We start from the raw sequence: 22,792 nt of genomic DNA, 5'->3' as shown, positions 1-22,792 counted from the left end.
TTCGAAAAATGTAATTTACAAGTGCATTGTTTCCTCACAAAATAATCCTGATAAACAATATATTGGCTTAACTAAGGGAATGGAAAAAACGATATGCCAACCACAAACAATCGTTTAAACACAAAAAATATTCAAAAGAGACTATGCTGTCAAAATATATTTGGGATTTAAAATAAAAAATAAAAATTTTAATTTACAATGGTCTATTCTAAAATCTGCCCCTGCCTATAATAACATTTCCAAAAAATGTATGCTATGTTTGCAAGAAAAATTTGAAATAATTACTCATTTAAATCAAGAAAATTTATTAAACAAAAAATCTGAATTAATTTCTAAATGTAGGCACGAAAATAAATACCTCTTAAAAAATTATAAAAACAAATGACCAAATTAAACTATCCCCATTCTAAAGAAAATTATATAATAATTACTTTTTGTAACTTCCCGTTAACAAAAAAATATAGTAATTAAAAATTTTTTATAATAATTTATAACTTCCTGTAAAATATTTTTTTCAATAAATTGAATTTTTTTTTGAAATTTAGTAACTCTTCCTGATGATCCAGCAATGGTGAAACTTAAAGTAGAAGATAAAAGTTAGATAAATGTTTTTTACTAATTTATATATATATATATATATATATATATATATATATATATATATATATATATATATATATATATATATATATATATATATATATATATATATATATATATATATATACATATATAATTTGCTATATAAACAAAAAAAATATTTATTATGATAATATATTTACCTCAAACTACAAGATGATCATTTACCTTGATCATCTTGTAGTTTTTTCATTCTTTTATAAGCTTTTTCGTCACTGATTTTTCTCTTATATTTTTTTCTAAGTTTTGTTTTCTCAATCTTATTAGCATGTCCCATCTGCATGTCAGATTTTTCACCTTTCTTCATTCTTTGACTGTATAACCACCTAAGCTCCATAGTTAGAATTTTTTTAGAAAAATACAGGTGCACTTTATATGTGCTTTACTTTTACAATTTTGGGGGGAAGAACACCCAGACAGATCATGTTCACACAGAAGTTCTTATGAGGACATGTTATGAGGTCCATTAGCTTATCTAACTTCAATATAAGTTCTTCTTTTACTTTTGTCTTTGTTCTTCCCCATGCAACATTTTCTATTTTCTCCTAAAGGATTTTTAATTCTATAATAAAGCGATTTCTAACCAATAATAACTGGTTGTTTAAACTTAACATTTGCTTTTCTCTATTGAGCAAGAACAAATAGAACCAGATCGTTAGCAAGATCTTTGTTAGAATATTTATTATGGTGTAGATTGCATGTTATGCTTTTTTGTTCTTTTAGTAAAATTCCTTTTTGAATAACTGCTCTGTTTGTAGGCAGCTCACTAGAAATAAAATCTTTTCCAGGTCCAATAAATCCGAAATTGCAATGGTGGATGATCTAGTCTTAACTTTCGACATTTATAAATATCTTATGTAACTAATAATGAATAAAATAGTAACAGATCTTGTATAAAGCTTTTATACACCGGAGAGCCAAGTGAAAATATTTTTTTAAATTGATTCGGAGCTTATTAGGAGAGTTTATTACATAAAAACGGATTTTGTTTATTTTATAATAATTTAAGTTTTTTTCATTTTAATAATGTGTAAATAGGAAAATTTGGGTATCAAGACATTTTCTGATCAAAAAGTGCTCCAAAGGTAGTATCAGCTGACATAAGATTAGCTTCACTGGTAGCAACAGATATTGTTAATAATATTAATTTTAATTCAGTTTCTGTAATAGCTGAATTTAAGTCAATCAGGGCTTTTTGAATGGAATTTTTTTATTTATAAAAACGCTCTAGCATAAAAAGTAAGCTGTTCCATCTGGTTTTATTATCTAATATTGTTGACAGTTCTTTACCATTTTCAGTTTTTTATATAAACTTGAAGGATTTTATTTTTTGTCGGTGATCGTCTAAACAGCTTTACAACTTTTTTAACTTTGCTTATCAAAGGAGCCAAATTATTTGCAAGTTTATTTGAATTTAGTGAGCTCTGAAAAATCCTTAACCCGTCTAAATGGTCTTCATTATATTCATCTGAAACCCATTAGCGCTATCTTTATTTACAAGTTGTGTTCTTTCAGTAGGTTGTCAATTAACTTAACACACATTTCTGCTGGGAAATGTTCATTAACTCGTGCTAAACCTAAATTCCAAAATCTGTTTTGAGAATAAACATTAATGTTCAAACAACGTCTATTTTTTACAGAAGTCCACTTTTAGTTATGAAATATGCTATTAACTATTTGGCGAATGGGTTCGGATGATTTTGACACGTTGAAACCTATCAGCGATTTTCTTAGCTCATTGGATGTTATAAAAACTCTGAATGGCAAGCCATCAGTGGCTGTCATTTTAGCCAAAATATTCGGTAGTGTTCTTAGTCTTCGCTTTTCGTAAATTAGTTAAAATTCTATTTCTGGGTCTTGCGAGTTGTAAATCAGGTATAATGGAAACACCAGCAGTAGATAGCGAAATTGAAACTTCAATTAGATAACGTTTCAATAAATTTATTTGAGATGTATAGAGATGTTGTTATGTTTTTTTTATTATGCCTTTGAATACATGTGCGTTAAATATTTTATTCTTTTTAAATTTATTCTTTGTCTTTATTTGTTGTTGTTGTTGCTACTATATTAACAAAAATAGAAGAAATAAAATGTAGCACAGCACAGCAAAAACAAAGTGAAAAAATTCTTTCCAAAAATATCTAATTATATCATAAAAAAAAAATTAATACTAACAGATAACTAAATATTAAAAAACTTTCTATCTAAGAAAGGCTTTTTTATTTCGATAATCTAAGTTCTTTTCAGTGATATTTTCTCGGTTAGATATTTTAACTGATTATTAAAAGAGTTTAACATTTCAAAATATAAATGTAACTTATTTACTACTTTGGTAACTAAATATTAAAAAAAGTTTTTTACCTCTAAGAAAGTTTTTTTTTTTGTATCCATTTTTATAGGCCGAGTTTATTCGCACGACGGTCGTGCAAATAAGGCAAATAAGCTTACTCGCACGACCATTCTAAAAAAAACAGAAATCGGCTTTTAGCACGACTATTTGTATTTGTATATTTATTCAGTTATCAATAATTAATATTTGAAAATTATTTAAAAATGCGAACAGAAAATACAATTTATGTATAAAATGCATATTCTAATTATTCTGACGGAGAGAGGCATGCAATGACCCCTCTTTTCTTACAACATTTGCAATTATAGCAGCGCCTCCCGGTAGGCGCAGCTATTTGTTTACGCAATATAGTATACCATATTGCGTGAATAAGTTGTACTATCCAAGTTCACTATGCAATCGTCAAGTTAGAGCATCAAAAGGAGCAAAAAGCATACCATTAGGTGCTCCGCTAAATACTTATCTCTATTGGGACATCCATAAACTATTTTGACACTTTGTTTTCTATTAGCCAACCAACTTTTGTTCCAGTTTAATTTAGATAAAGTATTATCAGTACTAGATTTTGAGATTTACTTTGGATTTATGAACAAGATACTGTAAAATAGATTAACACAAAGCAAGTATGTTATATGCACCAGATATATTTTCTTTATAAAGTTTGCACCTAAAACAAGTAAAGTCGACTCACTAGTGAAATATATTTAGCAAGGTCCTTGGAGAGGGAGGGACAAATATGGCAATTTGCCCAGGGAGCTTAGCTTGAAGGGGCGCCGAACGCAGATTCAGAAATTTGTTTTACAATAAATCACAATTTTTTTAATAACTGACAATGTGAAATCTGCTTTGTTTTTGTAGTTCATCACTGCTTAGTTTTACTTCATAGACATTATATGAGAAGATGTCTATGCAAGGATACAATACCGTATTGACGCCATCATATCACTTGAGGAGAGAAATGTTGGTAGCTTTTAAACATGTCGTGAGAAACCTTGATCTGACCAGTGAGAAGATCAACCAAACGAGTGCTTTAGAAAACTGGGTTGGGTTAAGATAACCGTTTACGATTTAGGTTTAGCAAAAATGAATATTTAGGGAGAAAGAAAATTTCGAAAATCCATATTTAAGCACCTCATTTTCCTTTCTCGAAGTATTTATTGATTTCTTTTTTACTTCAGGGTTTAAAACTAATATTTTGATTCATGTGTCAGTTTTGATTAGTTGATTTTAAGCCAGAGAATTGATATTAACGCAGAAATACAACAGGTTTCGTACTCAATTTATCATAAGAAATTCCCCGACTTTTTTTAAAAAATCAGCCAATTTTCCCTGACTACTTTAGTCACGAAATAACATTTAAAAAAACCATCTGTATATTAGATATTTTATAAATAGACATTTTCAGATTGCCTAACAGATTATTTCAATAAAAGCTTTATCAATTCCTTTCAGTTAATTGGATGGTCACTTCACGATCATAATTTCCTGACTATCTAATTCAAAAATAATAATTTCCAGACTATTCCAGGTTTTCCCTGACTTTAGCTAAAATAGACTAATTCTCCATGTTTTTTAGGTTCGCTACGAACCCTGTACAATTTATTGTGGCAAAAATTGATAATTGCTTCATTCTACAAAAACAAAACATTCACAAAACAAAAAAGCTTTGAATATTTATGGTTTTAAAAGTGGGGCCCTTCTCTATTTTTGACCCGGGCACCATTGGCACTCTCGAAGCCCCTGTTTGAGACTATATATACTTTTTTGCACACTTTGTTGCACACTTTGACATTTTATACTTTATAAATTTATAGAAATACTCAAATATAGTCTTTGGAATGGAAAGGCATGAAACATGAAACCACTCCTTGGAATTGTCGCATTTAACCATTTTCTCTTCTTTATTATCCGGAAGACGATATATGCAATATAGTGGTAAATTAATTGGTTTAGATTGTTTTTTCCTTTTTCGTTCACTCGTCTCTATAGGAAATGGTGTTAAGTGATTCTCACTGAAGCATTTTAATAAATGATCTCGCATAAGTTCTTGCTTATAAAATTTTATGCTTGGATCATGATTGTAACATAAATCTGTTGCCGCTGCAATTGCAAAAAGACCACAATCAAGCCCACCGGATTGTTTTTGAAAATCTTTGAACTGTATTTTCAAAAAAGCATCTTTAACCATCATGATCGATCCTACTTGCATCTTCCCATTAACACTTAAATCATAATATAAGGAATCAAAAACATCAATTGAGTTAAGATCAGTACTTAAAAAGTTGGAAATGGTAAGCCAATGCATTGCACCCTTATGTAAAATTTGAATAAATTTTCCAGATTGCACTCTAAAATGAAGTTTTGATCCGAGAATAGGGTCTTGTAATCCTTGTACTTTTGGAAACTGCACGGATAAAAGTTCTTGTGCTTTATTTATGTGCAAATCAGATAACATCTTGAATGAGTCCTTAATAGAGAATAGTTGAAGATCTACGACAGAGAGTTGCTTTTTTAATAACTGTTCCTTATGAGCAGTTTTGCCTAAAATTCGCTTACATGATTGATAGTAAGGATCATTGTATAGTTCACGTTTCCTTTTAAGTCGTGCTTTTCTAATCTTTACATTTCCTACAACTGGAGGAACCTTAGGCAAGTATACATTGTTTAAACTACTAAAAATATTTATAGCTTCACCGGTGCAGCATTCCGATTTATTTGCAGGAAGATCTTTCAAGTTGACGCTGCCATTTAGAGAAGATAGATTTGAAGATAAAACGCTTCCTTGATTTCTAAGTTGCTCATTTAAATTCAGACAGGATGGTAAAGCATAGCTCAATGATTCAGAAAAGTATGAAGAACCGGACATTTCAGGCAAATCAGACATTTCGGGAAAATCAGAAACTTCGGGCGACCCCGAAGTTTCTGGCAAATCAGACTTTTCAGACAATTCAGACACTTCGGGCAACTCTGACGTTTCTAGCAAATCAGACATTTCAGACAATTCAAAAACTTTGGGCAACTCTGATGTTTGAGGCAAAACAGCCATTTCAAGCAAATTGGAGATTTCAGGCAATACTTGTTTTTCCAAATCAGAAATTAAAACTTTTTTCCCAGCTAACCACAATTTATAAATTAAATTTAATGAATCAAATTTTTCTTCAAACTCGTTCATTCCAAGACTGGATAAATAATCTGAAATTGGTTTACATAAATCCATGACAGTTTTAAATTTCTGATCTTTAGAAAATGGCACTTTAAGGGACTTTTTTTCAGTTTTGTTAGTTGAACAATGAAGAACATTGTTAGCCTGATTATGCGAACTTCTGATCTTCCGAGAAAGCCAACTTCTTTTTTGATAGCTTAAATGCCACCGCTCTCCTGCATCTTCTGCTTTAAAAACAACATCCCCATTTACTATTTTCACTGCCATTGTGTGTCGACAAGGAAGTTTCATAGTTACATGCAAAGGGCAAGAACATAATTTATTAAATTCTAACAAGTCAGTACGAGACTTTTTTAGTTCTGCAATTACAATTCTAGCAGCATATGGAGTTAATACTTTTACAATATCATCTGTAACTCTATCTTCAGCAGTGCCTAATCGATATGGCTCTTTAAAAGATTGATTAAACTCAATATGAGTCATTTGTTGAAATTTATCAGCATGCAACAAAAGGATACCTTTTACTGCCTCAGCTAAAGACATTTTTCTAGATAAAATGTTTTTGATTTTTTGGTTATGGGACTCAGACCTGTTATTTGTTGTATTTCCAAGATTAACATGCTTCATAGTTTCATAGTATGCCCAATACTTAACTTGGTGTGGCAAGCCCCAATTTTTGTTGTAGTATACCATTACAACATCTGGTGCAACTGTAGCAAGATGACCCAAATTTGTATCAAACAATTTCTTTGATTTGGCATACACAAGCGATTGAAATATTCTTTTTAAATTTTCTTTTTCAATACTGGCTAAAGCTTGTTTATTTAAAAATCTATAAAATGCCTGCAAAACATGAAACTTACACAGTTGGATTTCTGCTGAGGGCATAACCTTGGAGACTGCACTTATTTCTTTCAAGTCCTTATCAAGAATGACAACCTTAACTTGGTCAAGATTCAATATAAGTTCAATTTCTGAAAAAACGTCTTGCCGAGTATTTTCAGTTTCTTGTGCAATGAAAGCATAACCAACAGCTTGACCGGTTCCGTTTCCATCCTCCACTAACAAAGTGAATAAAGGCATTCTTAATTTGTTTGTGCAATATGTACAATCAATTATTAGCACTTCAGGAAACATATCAAACACCTGTTTCATATCTCCGCTTATTATTAAAAGAAATTGCAGAACACTGTCTGAATCAACTTGAACGGATATAACTGCATCAGGATCTTTTCAAACCTGAAATTGAAAATCAAACTTCAACTTTTAGATAATAAAATAAATTGAATAATAAATTGAATTATTTAATCTATAGTTGAATTATAACCCGATTAACTTCAGATAAACTTCTCTAAATACTTTTAGGTTCAAGCTAACAAGAGTTTATTGCCTCTCTATATATACTAACCCTAAGTCATAAATCCTGAAAAATACAAAAATTGAAAATGAAAAGTTAGAGTAGAAGACTTACAGAAGGACATCAGTTCATCAATCAACAAAGTCTCATTTGATTTTTCGCAACTGCGTGCTAGTTCAATTTTTTTATTTATGTTGAATAAATCTTTTGATATTACTACTTTGCTTTCTTTATTTTGCAAGTATTCTTTCAAAAAACAGACTTTAACACCAAGTTTAAACATTGTGCTGATGTCATCCTTTATTTTTTCACTTAATCGAGGTTGTTCTGGGTAATGCATAAAAGGAGTTCTAAAGAGAAATAAATTAAAAAAAAAAAGAAATTAATTCAAAAAAGTGAAACTTTATATAAAACAAATTAATATTAAAATATAGATGCTCTAACCTGCTAACTTCATGATTATGGTTAGCCTGAAGTTGCTGTACTACTAGTTTTGTTTTGTTCTTATTAATGTTGATATAAAGTTTTGCATTACATCCAATTTTGAAAGAGCTAAAAAATAAATAAAAAGTAGTGAGCATCTTCACTTTCTAAAAATATATAAAATGGTGTTGTTAGGTCAACTGCTGGTTAAATATCAAATGTATGGATCTCTTGTATCAATGATACCTATTTATTAAACTTTTTATGATAATATTATAATAAAAAAATTCTAATAAAAATAAAAATAAGCAAAAATAATTAAATTAAAATTTAGCATACTGGAAAACAAAATATTAGATAAAAAACACATTTAAAACCTTTGATTTGGGCGAAGTCCTTTCCCTTTTATTCTCTTAACTCCCCCATGCTTGCATAAATATGTTACATTTCTAAATTTAAACTTTTCATCAAAATGTTTTGAATCCTGACTCAAACTCTTGTTAGCCAATGCAACAGTTTTGCTGTTACATTTAGTCCACACAATGTTCGTAAAAGCCGACCAAGAAGCCAATTTATTTTCAAACTTACCAAAGTTATCAAACTCGTCTCCTTGTTTAACTTCAATATTCATGATAAGCTGATACTAAATTTGACAAGCTGAAACTAAAAATACAATAGCACGCTGTGTAATTTAACCCCTTAACTGTGGCGTAAATTTAAAAATCGCGTTGTTATTTACGGCAAAATATTTTTGTTAACGATTTCTTTAAACTGTTTAATTAATTTTCGTTTAGTACGCCGAAAATTACACAAAAAAAAAAAAAAAAAAACCTAATAGCATTTAACATTTCTTGCTAATATTAACGAGGAACTAAATTTTATAGGCAACAAAAAAATAAAACAAAGATTTGTAAGACATTTAAAATATAATAACAAAAGTTCAATTATTTACAAAAACCTTTAAATTTTTCTTTTGTATGGTAAATTTTAAAACAAGGCACAACACACAAACCAACATTACAGTCTTGACACATATATCGGGTATCTGATCTAATCTTGTTTTCAGAGCAGACAACACACCTTCTACTTGGTTTCATATTTTTTCTGTTGCTGGTATAACATCAACAAAATGACGCTCTATTAATCTTAAAGGAGAAGGTAATACTCGAGTTCGACTTCTTTTTTTCTCGATTGATTCATGGTATTTAACAATGCTCTCTTTGATAATGGACTCTCTAAACTGTAAGGATGTCATATTAAGTGATAACTTATTGTTTATAATATTTGCATTGAATGCACAAACGCTAATCAAATGCATAAAAATCTTTTTGTACCATTTTTTTAGTCTTTTTCTTTCGGATTCATATGTTGTCAACATTTGATCAGATCGGTCAACACCACCCATGTTTCTGTTATATTCATGTATCACTAGAGGAATATTTTTTTCTCTGCCAGCTCTATTAACAGTGATTGTATCATTTTGAACACAGGTACTCAGCATGTGCACATCTTTCTTGTCTCTCCATTTGGTACACATTATATTTGTTTTAGTATCATATCGAACTAAAGTATCACCAATTTTAATTTTAGCATTCTTTATATTCTGCGGTAACTGCTTGCGATTATTACGTAATGTACCAATGCAATCAGTATTATGATCCAGCAATACTTTGCAAATTTCATAAGATGTATACCAATTATCAATGTGTAAACAATAGCCAATACCAATTAAATTATTCATTAGAGTAATAACAATTTTAGTAGCTTGATATTTGTATTTTTTCAAGTCTGGAGCAAAACTGTCAGTCATTTCCTTACCAGTGTACAAAAAACAATTCCAAATATAGCCAGTAGCTGATTCACATAATGCAAAGGACTTCATTCCAAATCTGGAACGCTTGCTCGGAATGTATTGCTTCCAGCTTAAATGACCTTTCCAAAGCAGCAGTGATTCGTCTATTGATATATTTTTATTTGGTATATACAGAGCTTTGAATTTGTTCACTAAGAAGTCATAGATCGGTTCAATTTTTGCTTTTTTACAGAAATGTATTGGGAAACTACTGTTATCAACAAAATGAAGAAACTTCTCAATAAGACAAAACCTATCAAAAGACAATACTTTTCTTATTAGTGGTGTGTCAAACAGAGGGTTTGTTGAAAAATACATAGCATTTGTTGGTTTCCATAAGATTCCACGATATAAAATAAATGCTATGTAGAGCCTGATGTCGTTTCTGACTAAAAGTATCCATTTTTGAATTCGGGATTTATCTTTAATTATATTATCTTTACGATATTGTACTGCGAAAAGGTTACTTTGCTCGACAATAAGATCAACGAGGTCGTCTGTTGCAAATGCTTCAAATATAGTAAGAGGACTACTATTAACTATAAAACTTGGATGAGGTCCTGGATTACCCTCAAATTTAGCAAAATTTGCTTTATAACCGTCTATTTTAATCCAATTCGGTTCATCGTTTGTATTATTTTGTTCTAATTGCATTACATCAGTGTCAACAAGGCCAGTTTCACTTTCATCATCTGCTGATGATGAGCAAATTATTTCTTCTTCTGTAACAGATTTATCTGAACCTTCATTAGAAGAACCATCATTAGAACTAATATCAGATAATTCATCGCTTTCTCCCATGTATTCAATTAGTTCTTGAACAGAACAATTACTTCTTTTAGGGTAAGATTTTCTAGCCGAAGCCATGTTTACTTTTCCACTAAACTAAAGCATTGTCATATAAAGCTATTAGCTATATTTTGAAAAAGCTCTAGAGTATAAAATGAAGACCATATTTTTGTTATAAGCTATTACTTAACATAAATAAAAAAACTTCCTTTTAACTTATCATATCTGATCTGTTGTTTAACTCATGTGAAAAACAGAAATATCCGTCAGTCGCAAACGGTGCAACAGTTCTAAAATGCGGAAATATCCGTCAGACACATATAGAGCTACACCCTTGAAAGGCGGATATATCCGTCAGACACAGTTAAGGGGTTAATTACATTTTACCCTTTATATACCGTGGTCGTGCGAATAAGCTTATTTTCGTTATTTACACGATGGTAGTGCGAATAAGCTTATTTTCTTTATTTGCACGACGGTCGTGCGAATAGACACTTTCATTTTTATAAGCAAAGTTTTCTTCGGTAATATTTTCGCGGTCATAACTCTCTAAAAATCTCTGTGTCAAAACAAGCACGAAGTCTTATCAAACAATTTCTGTCCGATAAGAAAAATAACTGAAAAACCGATATATACTGGTATTGCGAGCTCGGTATCGGTATTGAAAAACAGCCGGTATACCTGGATACCGGTTTTTGGTATACCGGTGTTGGATGCCTACTTACCAATTTAATGATTTCGTGTTTTGACATTTGTTTCTTTTTAAGAAAATCAAGCTCTTTTATATAAATTACACGTTCAGAAATTTTTGAAAACGCTGAAATTAATGATGTGAATTGAAATTAGATTTCCTGGTATTTATTTTTTTTGTAACCTTTTCTGTCTTTAATAAATTAATATAATTTAAAATTTTATTTATAGTTGGTTGCATACAGTAGTTTATAAATAAACTAATTATAATCAGCAGTGAAATAAAAGTGAAAAAATAAGTGAGAAAAATCATCCTAATTTAATGAATTTAAAAAAAATTATACAGTTCAAGGGTTTGCTTTCTTTCGTAATAGAAAATGCGGGGCTTATCTATATCTAGATTATATTATTACACTTCAGCCCACTAAATACTAGGTCCTTTACATAGCATCCGTGCATCAGTCGAACTAAGATATAAATTACCACAAGACAAACAAGAATCATTAGTAAGTGCTGATGCAGATTTCTTTTGACGTTTTTTAGAGGCTGAAGGCTGCTAACGACAAGTAGTTGTCTTGTGCTTTCCCTTGCTTTCCTTATTTTCATCAGTTTTTTTTGTAGACTTCTTTTTATATAAATATTCTTGTTATATTTAATTTCTTTGAATTTTCAGTGGCGACTGCAGTGGTTTTTTGTTCACATTTTCTCTACTACTGAATTCTTTTTTCCATCTCAAACTGCGTTTTCTTTATCATTTTTCTTTTTGTTTTTTAAAGGCAAGCTCCTGTTTATAAAGTTATTACAGCTGCATAGGCTACTTTTGTTTCCTAGACAAATTTGAATTGCGTCTAGAGCTATGTGGTTTTGGTATTATATCTCGGAAATTAGGAGATACGGTTACTATAGATTTTGATCCTTTTGCTGTGTCAATAATATCAAACACTCCCACAATATAATGGAAAATTTTTCGCCAGTATTCAACTCTATTCCGATAGTGTTCGCTATTGAGACTGGCAGTGGTATGCTTTCTGACGTATCCTCATGTGCAGTTGACATGTCTAGTGCTTCATTATGTTTGCCTGGTTGTATCTCTCTGCTCTACAAATAGTAAAATATCACCCACATTTATTTGTTCTGGTCTGTTGGCAATTACTTTGACTTGGTCAGTAACCTTCTTGTCAATTCTTAAGTTGTGTTGTCTTGGATTACAAGTTGAGCTGCGGCTATCACTGTATCATTATCTGTAACACTAGTTTTTAAAACATTGTCATCCGTAAATTTGTGTTTGTCAAATGAATGTACGCCAGCAGCAGCAAAGCCTTTGTATAGTTAATATTTGTAGGAATACAGTAAGCCTCTGCAAATATACCAACAAAATGTTCTTTAGAAACAGCTCGGCAAGGATGATTTTTCAGTCAAGACGTTACTTTTGTATCATAATGCAAGTTCAAACTTTTAAAGAATGAATGTAGAGTGGTTGTAACTTGTGAGTGTAGTGTGATGGAAACACTAACAGAGTAACATTACTATCCCTCACTTTTCCCCTTACTTTTATGGCTAAATTTCGAGTATGGCTAGCATGTCCATCTGATAGCAAAAGAACTGGACTTGATTTTAAATTTGGTTTAAATAACTTGAGAAAATGATCAAACCAATTCTCGAAAACTTGTTCATTGATTCATCTCAACTTTTTGGCATTACCAACGGAACCTAATGGAGCATTGTCCATTTGACTCTTGGAAAATAAATAAGGGCAACACAAAGTGATCAGTAGCTGACATGCAGCATATGATATTTATATGATTGTTTTGCTATGCACTTTAAAAACAACCAACACTATGTTTACCCTTTTTACAGTTTTCTGGCAAATGGTTTTCCCTGTTTAATCACAGTTGTATATATTTTCTGGTGGAACTTTCCTTATAGTGTTGGCAAATAAAGCCTCCTCCAATAGACTATACAAACGATTAATTTTTACTTTATTAAATGTAATCGTTTATTGTATTGAAACGCCTTCTGGTTCACTGTGATGTTTCATGACGTATGGAAAGTTCACTATGACGTTTTGTTAAACCTTTAAATCACTTTTCTCCTGCACATTTTTTTGAATAGCTAAATCTGTGCTGTAATTTCTTTTGTTCACAGAATTGATAAACTAAATGTCTGATATCCAAAGGAGTTAAACCTTACAATTTTGATTCCATTTCCAAGGTAATGTAACAAAGTTCATCTTTTTGATCACTAGTCAATACTGTGATGCGTCTTAACTTCTTCTCAACTCTAGCTCCACTACTGACTTTCATCATAGGACGTAATAAAGAAAACATTGTTGTATTTTGCTGTTTGTTTTTTAGCTAAACCATAAACTACAACGTCATGTTGTTGTAATTCATGTTGAAATTCTTGACACAAATTAATTTTTTGAATAAAGAAAAGCAATAATAACAAAGTATTAAAGATTAATTAAGTCTGTCAAACGTCTTAATGTGAACGGCTTAATGTGAACCAGAATCCTCATTAAGATGACACAAGGTGGACCACATTAGAAAAATTTACTGTGACCCTATTATCAAGATTACATAGTAATTAATTAATTTAACATTAATTATTACTCACCTTATAAATCCTTCAAAAACAGCTCTTTCCGAAAAAAATTTTTAGTTCTTTCAAGAGAAAAACTTAATAAAGCTTACAAATAGCCAACTATGTCAAAAAAAATATTTTACTCAACTAAAAATTATTTCTTGCACAAATAAAATTGTTAGTATATTTTAGCTATATGTAACCAATAAAGCTAATACATAGATAGCCGCAGGTTAAATAAAACTAGTTTTAAAAAAATATCTTAAACCGAAGTCAAAGTATCACTGGGGTTCACACTAGGGCAGTCTACCCTATAATATGTTAATATGTATATATATATATATATATATATATATATATATATATATATATATATATATATATATATACATGTATATATATATATATGTATATATATATATATATATGTATATATATATATATATATACATATATATATATATATATATATATATATATATATATATATATATATATATATATATATATATATATATATATATATATATATATATATATATATATATATATATATATGTCAGAAAGCACATCTTTCACTCACTAAAAGTGTTCTATATAACAAAATAACACTGGATTTACAAAATTTTTTCATGGGGTGTCCCAAGAACCTTGAACATTTATCCGGTCCCAAAAGATTTTTAAAAGTAAGTCATGGTGGGTCTCAAATAAAGCGAAATTATATAGAAATTTCAAAAATAATGTTAAAGGGTTTGAGGCATCCCTTAAATTAAAAAATGTTAATTGAAAAAGTTGCATGATCTCTATTAAAAAAAAGCATATTATTCAAAATCTTTAAAAAAACATTAATAAAAATCATTTTTATTATCAAACATATAAAGGGTTACTGCTTTATTATATAATCGTTATATTGTATTGTTAACATAGATTAAATTATAGATTTTCAGGAAAACCCGCAGTATTTGGTGTAGAAGAAGGAGTCATAGAGTTTGTTGCTACAGAAGAAGTTGATGCAGATGATGTAGTTGTCATGGGTTTACTTTTTAAGGATGTTGACATGGATAATGTATTTGGAAGAATGCTTGATAAAAAAATTCAAAGAAGAAGTTGGGCAACTGGTGTTAATGTTGGCAAGTGAAAAAATTTAATAATTTATTTGCCATGTTCTTGGGCGTTTTATTGTTCTCTCAATCAATCTATTCTGTTTTATTCTTTTAATTAATCTACTTTGTTCTATTTTGTTCTATCAATTTGATTACTGTAAATATAAAAATTAAAATAAATATTTTTAACATTTATTTAAAAAAAATTAATTATTTAACTCATTTTGCCTCAGGTTTGATCGTAAGTCCTTTAAATAAACTGGTTGATTTTCAGTTTGAATCACCTGGTTTAGCAAAAACTAAAGTTCAACCTGGTAATTAGTAAAAATTTTTATTTCTTTTTTCTTTTATATTTTTTTGCTCTAGTTTTTAACTACTGAATTTCTTTACTAGGAGTACACCTACGTGCACTTATAAAACGGCCATTCTATAATTTGTGTAAAGGTGATTCGCTATGTAAGGTTCTGTCATCAGAAATGCCACACGGAAGCGCATTTCATCTTGATGGAGGAATTACAAATGGTGAGTTGAAACTAAGCGCTGCAGTTGATGGGGCTCTATATATGTCAAAATCATTTGAAATGAAAGACGTCACTTTTCACGCAGATGTCGTAGATAACGGAGTTCAGTTTTACGTATTTGGTTCAATGAACCCTCGTGGAGTAGATATTCCTTTTTCAGGTGAGTTCTGTTCTACTTTTTATTAGAAAAATTTAATGAACTTTTATATGTTTTATAAAATATAACTATGTATAATATTACCGGCAAACTTAAAACATTAGAGACACAGCAATTTATAAGTTATACAAATTGTTATCATTTTTATAGACCAATGTCTATTATATAAACAATTATATGTTACAAGTAATTATAAATTAGAATATAACTTTTTAGATACTTTCATAAAGAAATCTTATTGTATTTTTTTATTTTTTGAAGATTACATTTTAGAAAACATTTTTGTTTTCAGGTGATATGCGCGTTGATAACACAGGGCAATTAAAGCTAAATATGATATCGCAGAATAGTTGGGAGGAACCCTTCGGGTTAAGCAACGTACATCTAGATAATTGCTCTCTAAGTGCAGCTTTCGAACCCGGTTTACCATTACCTAACTTTGGTGTGTTTATTTTTTTTTTTTATTGTATATTACTTTTAGTAACTGTTACTACTTGTTACTACTTCTTGTTGTTATTTTATGTTTTTATGTCAAGGTAATTATATTGTAATTATATGTTATTATGTGAAAGTAATTATACCATAACTATACGTTATTATGTAAAGGTAATAATATTATAGTTGCATGTTATTACATGAAAGTATTTATATTATAATTATAATTATATTATAATAATATGTTATTACATGAAGGTAAGTATACTATAATTATATGAACTTTTCTACTAATGCATTTTGACATCAGAACCTTACTAATATATTCTGCTCACTTTTGGTTTTGCGCACCGCAATCCAGACACTTTTTTTAGAAAAAGAAAATGAATAATGAAAAAATGAAGTTTTTTTTATCGTCCTTCATACGTAGGGACTGTCTTCCCAAACCACTTATAATTCTTATATTTTTGAGTCCACCTATAGCTATTTCAGTAAGATGTCGTCATTGAAGTTTCATGCGAAGCCAAGTATTTTGTCACATGTTAACCGTGTTCTTTCGACATGATCAACAATAACTTAATAGTGTTTATAAATGCTGTGTATGAAAATATTAATTTTTCTTTTTTTTTCTTCTTTAAAATATGAAAATATAAAAAAGAACTTATATTTAGATATGATAGGACGGTTAGTACTTGGTAAAAATTCTGATGATGCAATTGGCATTGAAGCTGTTGCTAATATTAAATTGAACTTGCAAGATCCTTCTAAAAATACATTTCAAGCCAAAATACGAGATTTATCGTTTGAAAAACTGGCATCTGCATTTGGGACTAAGCAACCATTACTTCGTTTTCAATCGCAAGCAAGATTTTTGGATGAAGCCATTGTAACATATGAGCAAACGGATAAAGAAAGTAAGTATATTTTAAAGTATTAAGTTGTTTTTTTTTAAATCACGTGTAGAAACCACCTAACTATTTTTAAGATGTTTAAACCATGTGTAGAAAGCCCCTAACGGTTTTTGAAATGTGCAAATTATGTGTAGAAACAGAAATATATAGAAAGTTACAAATATAGTTTGAGTAACTATTTCTTAAAGATTTTCAAAAGTTTATTAATGATTGGTTCTTTAGATGATGAAATAGGAGGCGAAATTGGGGCAGAGCGAAGAGATGTTAATTCATCTGATTTTCATTATAAAGGTGAACTGAAAATTAATGGCCGAATTCATTTATTGGGAGAAAACGCCGAATATACAATCAAATTCCTTCAACATCAAACTCAGCTACTCATTGAAGTTTGGCTTCCTGACATTGGAATAAATCAAGGTTTATTAACAGTGCGAGCGGGTTTAAAGCAACGATCTGGCTCAGAAACAAAAGTATCTAATGGGCCTACTTTGCTAATTCGAATGGACCCGCAAACAAATTCGGCAGTTGTTGTGGGAAAAGTTTCTACTTTAGGTTTCTCACGAATCAGCGCTATCAAAGTTTCAGACAAAGGATTTTCGACAACTACCTATGCCTCACTTCCGGGAAATATTAAAACAAATATTTCATTACTTTCACCGTTTCAAGAAAGCATTCAAAATGCAGATTTTCAGGTGAGTGCATCTTTCTTTATTTTCTAAGTGTTAATTATTTCCGTGTGTGCTCTGAAGACCATAAGGACTTAGAGCACCCACAACAACAATAACAAAATTAATTATTTTAAAGTTGAAATAGTTAATTAAATCTTATATCTCAAATTTAATACTATTTTCTGTATTTAGTTAGCTGCCTGCCTTCCAATTTATAACAATGTCAAAAGTTCTTTGTTTAATCTTCTACGAAATACGGCTACTCAAACTAAAAAAACTCTTATATCTGCAGAAGAACGAGTGACCACAACTGAAAATATTTATGAAACCACAAAATCAATGATTGAAAAATACAAAAAAAGGTCAGGAGATTATACAAAAGATATAAAAAGCATGGCAGAAGTTATGAAAAAACTCAGAAATGGAATTAGACGACATTGTGTAAAAGATTGTGGAGATTGTATGTTTTTTTAATTGTATCTTTAAACTACTTTTGTCATAAAATTTCTTATAAATCATAAATTGTGAACAAACATTCACATGTTTACCTAAATAGGCGCACATATTTGTACTTTTATAATAAGTTTTAAGGGTGGCATTTATAATATTTAGTATTTTTAAAATAGTTTATGATTTATATTTGTTTGAATTTTTAAATTATTTTAGCTTGCATGGGATTACCTACTTGGAGGAAAAGAGGTATTCTGTTAGGAGGACGAAATGCTATTGGAGCTCCCTTTTGGGACTCTTGTCGTCATAAAATACCTGACCTTAACTGTATAACTCGTTGTCTTGGTCGGAAGGTCATTGAAAATGTGAAAGCTAATAATAAGCAAATTGAACTTCAGGTTGTCAATTTTTTTAAATTAAAAATAACAAAAACAAAATAAAATTTTTCTCACAGCGAAAGTTAGAAACAAAATGTTTATTGTTTTATTTTTTTTACAGAAACTGATGAGTTCTTTAGCTGATACTAAAAGATCGCTACAAGATGCTAGATTACTTGTTAATCGCGCTCGTAATCTTGTGGATTCGACTTTAAACGGTTTAGAAAAGGTAAATAAAGAAATTCGTGTAGGAGTTGATATATCAAAGTTCTTGAATGATGCTCAAGTTGAAAAGTCGATTGATGTTACAGGAATTTGCTTTAAAGACAGTCTTGATAATGCAGAAAGATCTCTTATAAAACTTTTAGTGAACGGAACTTTTCACGGGGAACCCAAAGTTTTTTCTGTGAAAGCTGCGCTAGATGGAAATCTGGATCAAAATATTGCTGAGGGAATAGCTGATAATCTTTACCCAGGTTTTTTTGAGTTTAGCAAAAATTTAGAGCAAGTAAAAATGTTATTGAGCAATCTTGACGGTGAACGACAAGATATAACAAAAGAGATTGACAAAACTACCGACGGATCAATTCAGGCAGACCAAAAAAGGTAAACTTTTAAAATTTCTTTAAATAATTTGTTTAAGTTTTAAAATATTTATATGCTTATGTTATATATATTTTTTTGTTTTAGTCCGTTGTTCTGGACTCCAGAAGAAGACGAATACAGAAAGTTAGCATTTGGTGAATTACCTCGCTTTACTCTAAGCGATGACGAAACAATTCATGCATTTGAAGAAAGATCCCTTTGGCAAATTGCACCTTCAAATGACCCATTATTTGATAAAGCTCCAGGAGATAACCAAATATTGGCCAACGATGCAACGCCTGATAACCAACCATTTGTAAAGGGTAAGTTCCTGAACTTCTATTCTGTTTAATCATTTCTATTTTTATCCGTTTATAACTTTAATAATATTTAATGTTAACGTTTAGAGATAGAAAGGAAAACAAGTTGCGACCAATTAAAAAGTAGCGTTAACCGATATAGTGATATAATTAATCCGCTAGCCGAATTTACAGAAGATTTCTTACAGGAGAAAATAATGTTCTATAGACAGAAAAATAGAAGATTAGCTGATCTCAGAATGATTGATGATCAAATAAAATCTGACTGTAAGTTGCATTAGTCTAGTTTAAAACAAAACATTTTCTTAAACCTTTCAGTGGACATTAGTTCGAATAAGACAAGTTTTGATTATTAAAAAAATAGTTCAAAAGATGCCTTTTTTTGAACCAAATATTCGCCAAGGTAATCAGCGTTTTAAAGAACGAGAAATTTAGGTCTTGTGCAATATAGCATTCAGAAATAGCTTTTAAAACATTTGTAGCAAAATTAAAAAGTTGTTTAATATCTTAGGCTCAATTTTTTTCTAGGTTTTTTGGAAAACTGCACCATGGAAGACATGGACAACGCCTTGTCTTATTTAGGAAGAGCGAAAGATGGTAACATAATATTTTTCTTTGTTATTATTAACATTGCAATTTTATATTTAAAAAGATTATTATTAACATATTTAAACAAAAATGAAATGAAAAAACAAGTTATAACAAATAACAGATATTATTTATAACTAACAACTTGTTCTGTTTGTTAAATTTTAGGAACATTAAAGTGGGCAAGTGTGATAGAGAATCAAATCGAAGAACAAAATAAAGTTGCGTTAAGCTATTTTTCAAAAAGAGCGGAAGAAGTAATCAAAGTAGACAATGGCGTCACGCTGAGACAGTACATTTCAAAAGTGAAAGAAATTGCACAAACTGCTATCAAAAAGTCTGAAGTTATTATGCACAAAGCAGAAACAGACGACAAAATAATGAAGTTGGCTCAGGTTTATTTATAATTAAAATCATATTTTATTATAACGATTGCGCAAATCTGACAAGAAAAGCATTTTAATACAATTAAGATAAGTATATAGCGTTTATAATGCATTGTTTATTTTAGGAGCTGCATTCTCTGTTAATTGGTGTAAAATCCAGTGAGCAACTATCTAAAGTAGCTCCAAAAATATTTTCAATGAAGCGACAAGTTCAGTCGTTAAAACAATATGAAGTTATCTGTAATCAGGTTCCGCAAACAATAAAAAAACCACTTTCTGTTGACGTTATAGAAAACAAACTCAGAGAAATTGAGAAAAGACGAAATAACAATAAACCAAGTTCTTCGATTAAATCAAGTTCAACCATTAATCCTACTAGGAGAGACATTATGCCGTCTATGCCACAAAGTAAGCTTGGGAAAACTCTTGAAACAATAAATAATGATCCTGACAATGAAAAGTTTTCATCGGATCAAGATAAGTCAGCACCTCTTACTGAAGCAACTAATGAACAATCTAATCCAAGAAAATCTGTGAACCGTGATATGATCAATAGAGAGAATCAGCCAACAAGTAGTCAATACAGTCCGTTTACCTATTGGAATAACTACATTAAATAGACTTATGTGAAGATTAGTTCAAAATACACACAACTAATCAGTACAGTAAGAGCTTCCTGCTAAAATATCAAAATTGGTAATTTGCTGACATAAAAATTTAAAAGGCTATTCTTTTAGATTTTTAATACACTTTCTTATCAATCACAGAAAGATTCTGTTGAGCAGATGACCAGAATAGATGCAAACGTTAAAATAAAAAATGAATATATTAAGGACAGAAATAATTTTGAAGAGTTTTCATAATCAAATTCTAATTTAAGATTTGAATGAACCATACATCAAAGATAAAGCAATGGCATCAAATAAAATGACCGAGATTCAATTTTTGAATTAACCCGAGTGTCTTGTAATTAGCAAGATGACCAAATGAGTTTGAAAGAAAATACCTAAAACAGTTGCATCACTAATTTAAAATGGTGTCAATATTTTTTTAATACTAAAATATATATTCATATACGATAAAATATTTCTATCTCAGGTATAGAAAGTCAATTAGAACTTGAAAAATTAAAAAATTAAAAAAAGAACTCTTGAAGAAATGTTAGAAGAAGAGACTGAAAATTTTTTTAAAAATTAGATATTATTTTAAATGGATTGTAGCTTTAAATATCTTTTCTTGTCTCCAACTGATTATTTAATTCAAACAACATGTTTTTACGTTTCAATTTTTTTTTTGAAAAAAACTTTTTAAACTTTTTTTTAAGTTTAACAAAGTTAACAAATTTTTATTCATTATTGCATTTATATATTTTATCATAAAATTTGTTCAAATTTATTCCAAAAAAAATTCAAAGTATTTTTTAATAAATTTAGAAAAGAGAATTTAAATCACAAAAAAATTTATAACTACTTGTCGCATTTCGCAAGCAATTCTAAAACGAAACCCTTTTTATCATAAGTTTTAGTCTTGTTAGAATTGTTTAATCATTAAAAGTTTTCTTCCTTATTTATCAAACTCAACTTTATTTTATCATTACATTGCTAACAAGCGTCCAAGTTATCGAAAAATCTTGGTTTAAGTTAGGGTTGTTCGCCGTAAACAAAAACTTACGAAAATTTCGCATCTTTATCTTCCGTATTTTAATTTGGTATTGCGGAAGTTGTACTTGCGCAAGTTCACCTTCCGTCAGGCATTATACGAAAAAAATAAGTAATTATTATTCCTTAATAACCCTTTACGAATAGAAACTTGCGAAACAAATCATTTCGAAAGAATACTTGCGAAACAGTTCCTTACGGAAGGAGCGTTTCGGAATGTGCGCTTACGGAATAGACTCGAAACTATTCGTTAAATTGTTATACAAAAAAATTTTATTATTTATTACTTAAATAAAATAATGTTGTTAAATAATTCTTCAATAGTTTTTACATATCTATATATATCTACACACACACACACACACACACACACACACACACACACACACACACACACACACACACACACACACACACACACACACACACACACACACACACACACACACACACACACACATACAGTGACCTAGAAAGGTTAAGGAAGTCAGGAGGATGGGGGGGGAGTGTTGAAACAGAAAGTAAGTAGGCCTAACGCAGAAAAAATTCAAATAGAAAAGTATTTAATTTAAATTGAGTTAGTTTTGAGGGAAAAGAAAACGCTCCCTCTGCAACATGTCTCTATGCCAGTGTTTATATATATTTATATTTATCAAGTACCGACTTTGGTTTACTTCCGACTTTCGGTTGTTTATTGCCTTTGGCTTAGCAGAAATGGAGGTTTACTATTTATCTTTTCATATATAAAAACTTAGTAAAAGATTTGATTCCATTACAAAGTTTAATT

The 22,792-nt window shown here is 29.8% G+C and overlaps 1 protein-coding gene across 1 annotated transcript in view; it reads left to right on the top strand.

Moving 5' to 3' along the window:
- Window positions 1-21,624, top strand: part of LOC100203318 (uncharacterized) — a 33,334-nt gene extending 11,710 nt beyond the window's left edge. The window contains exons 4-17 of the mRNA XM_065812655.1: window positions 14,786-14,976; window positions 15,183-15,263; window positions 15,343-15,630; window positions 15,920-16,069; window positions 16,734-16,976; window positions 17,196-17,665; window positions 17,834-18,101; window positions 18,308-18,489; window positions 18,590-19,074; window positions 19,159-19,376; window positions 19,461-19,640; window positions 19,902-19,970; window positions 20,130-20,356; window positions 20,473-21,624. Coding sequence (XP_065668727.1) covers window positions 14,786-14,976; window positions 15,183-15,263; window positions 15,343-15,630; window positions 15,920-16,069; window positions 16,734-16,976; window positions 17,196-17,665; window positions 17,834-18,101; window positions 18,308-18,489; window positions 18,590-19,074; window positions 19,159-19,376; window positions 19,461-19,640; window positions 19,902-19,970; window positions 20,130-20,356; window positions 20,473-20,967 — 3,547 coding nt within the window. The 3' untranslated portion in view covers window positions 20,968-21,624. The remainder of the gene's footprint in view (window positions 1-14,785; window positions 14,977-15,182; window positions 15,264-15,342; window positions 15,631-15,919; window positions 16,070-16,733; window positions 16,977-17,195; window positions 17,666-17,833; window positions 18,102-18,307; window positions 18,490-18,589; window positions 19,075-19,158; window positions 19,377-19,460; window positions 19,641-19,901; window positions 19,971-20,129; window positions 20,357-20,472) is intronic.
- The last annotated feature ends 1,168 nt before the right edge of the window (window positions 21,625-22,792 follow it).

Source organism: Hydra vulgaris, chromosome 12, assembly GCF_038396675.1.
Source record: "Hydra vulgaris chromosome 12, alternate assembly HydraT2T_AEP".
NCBI classification, from domain to species: Eukaryota; Metazoa; Cnidaria; class Hydrozoa; order Anthoathecata; family Hydridae; genus Hydra; species Hydra vulgaris.
Note: the sequence above shows the minus strand (reverse complement) of the source record. Positions and strands in the feature narration are given on the sequence as shown.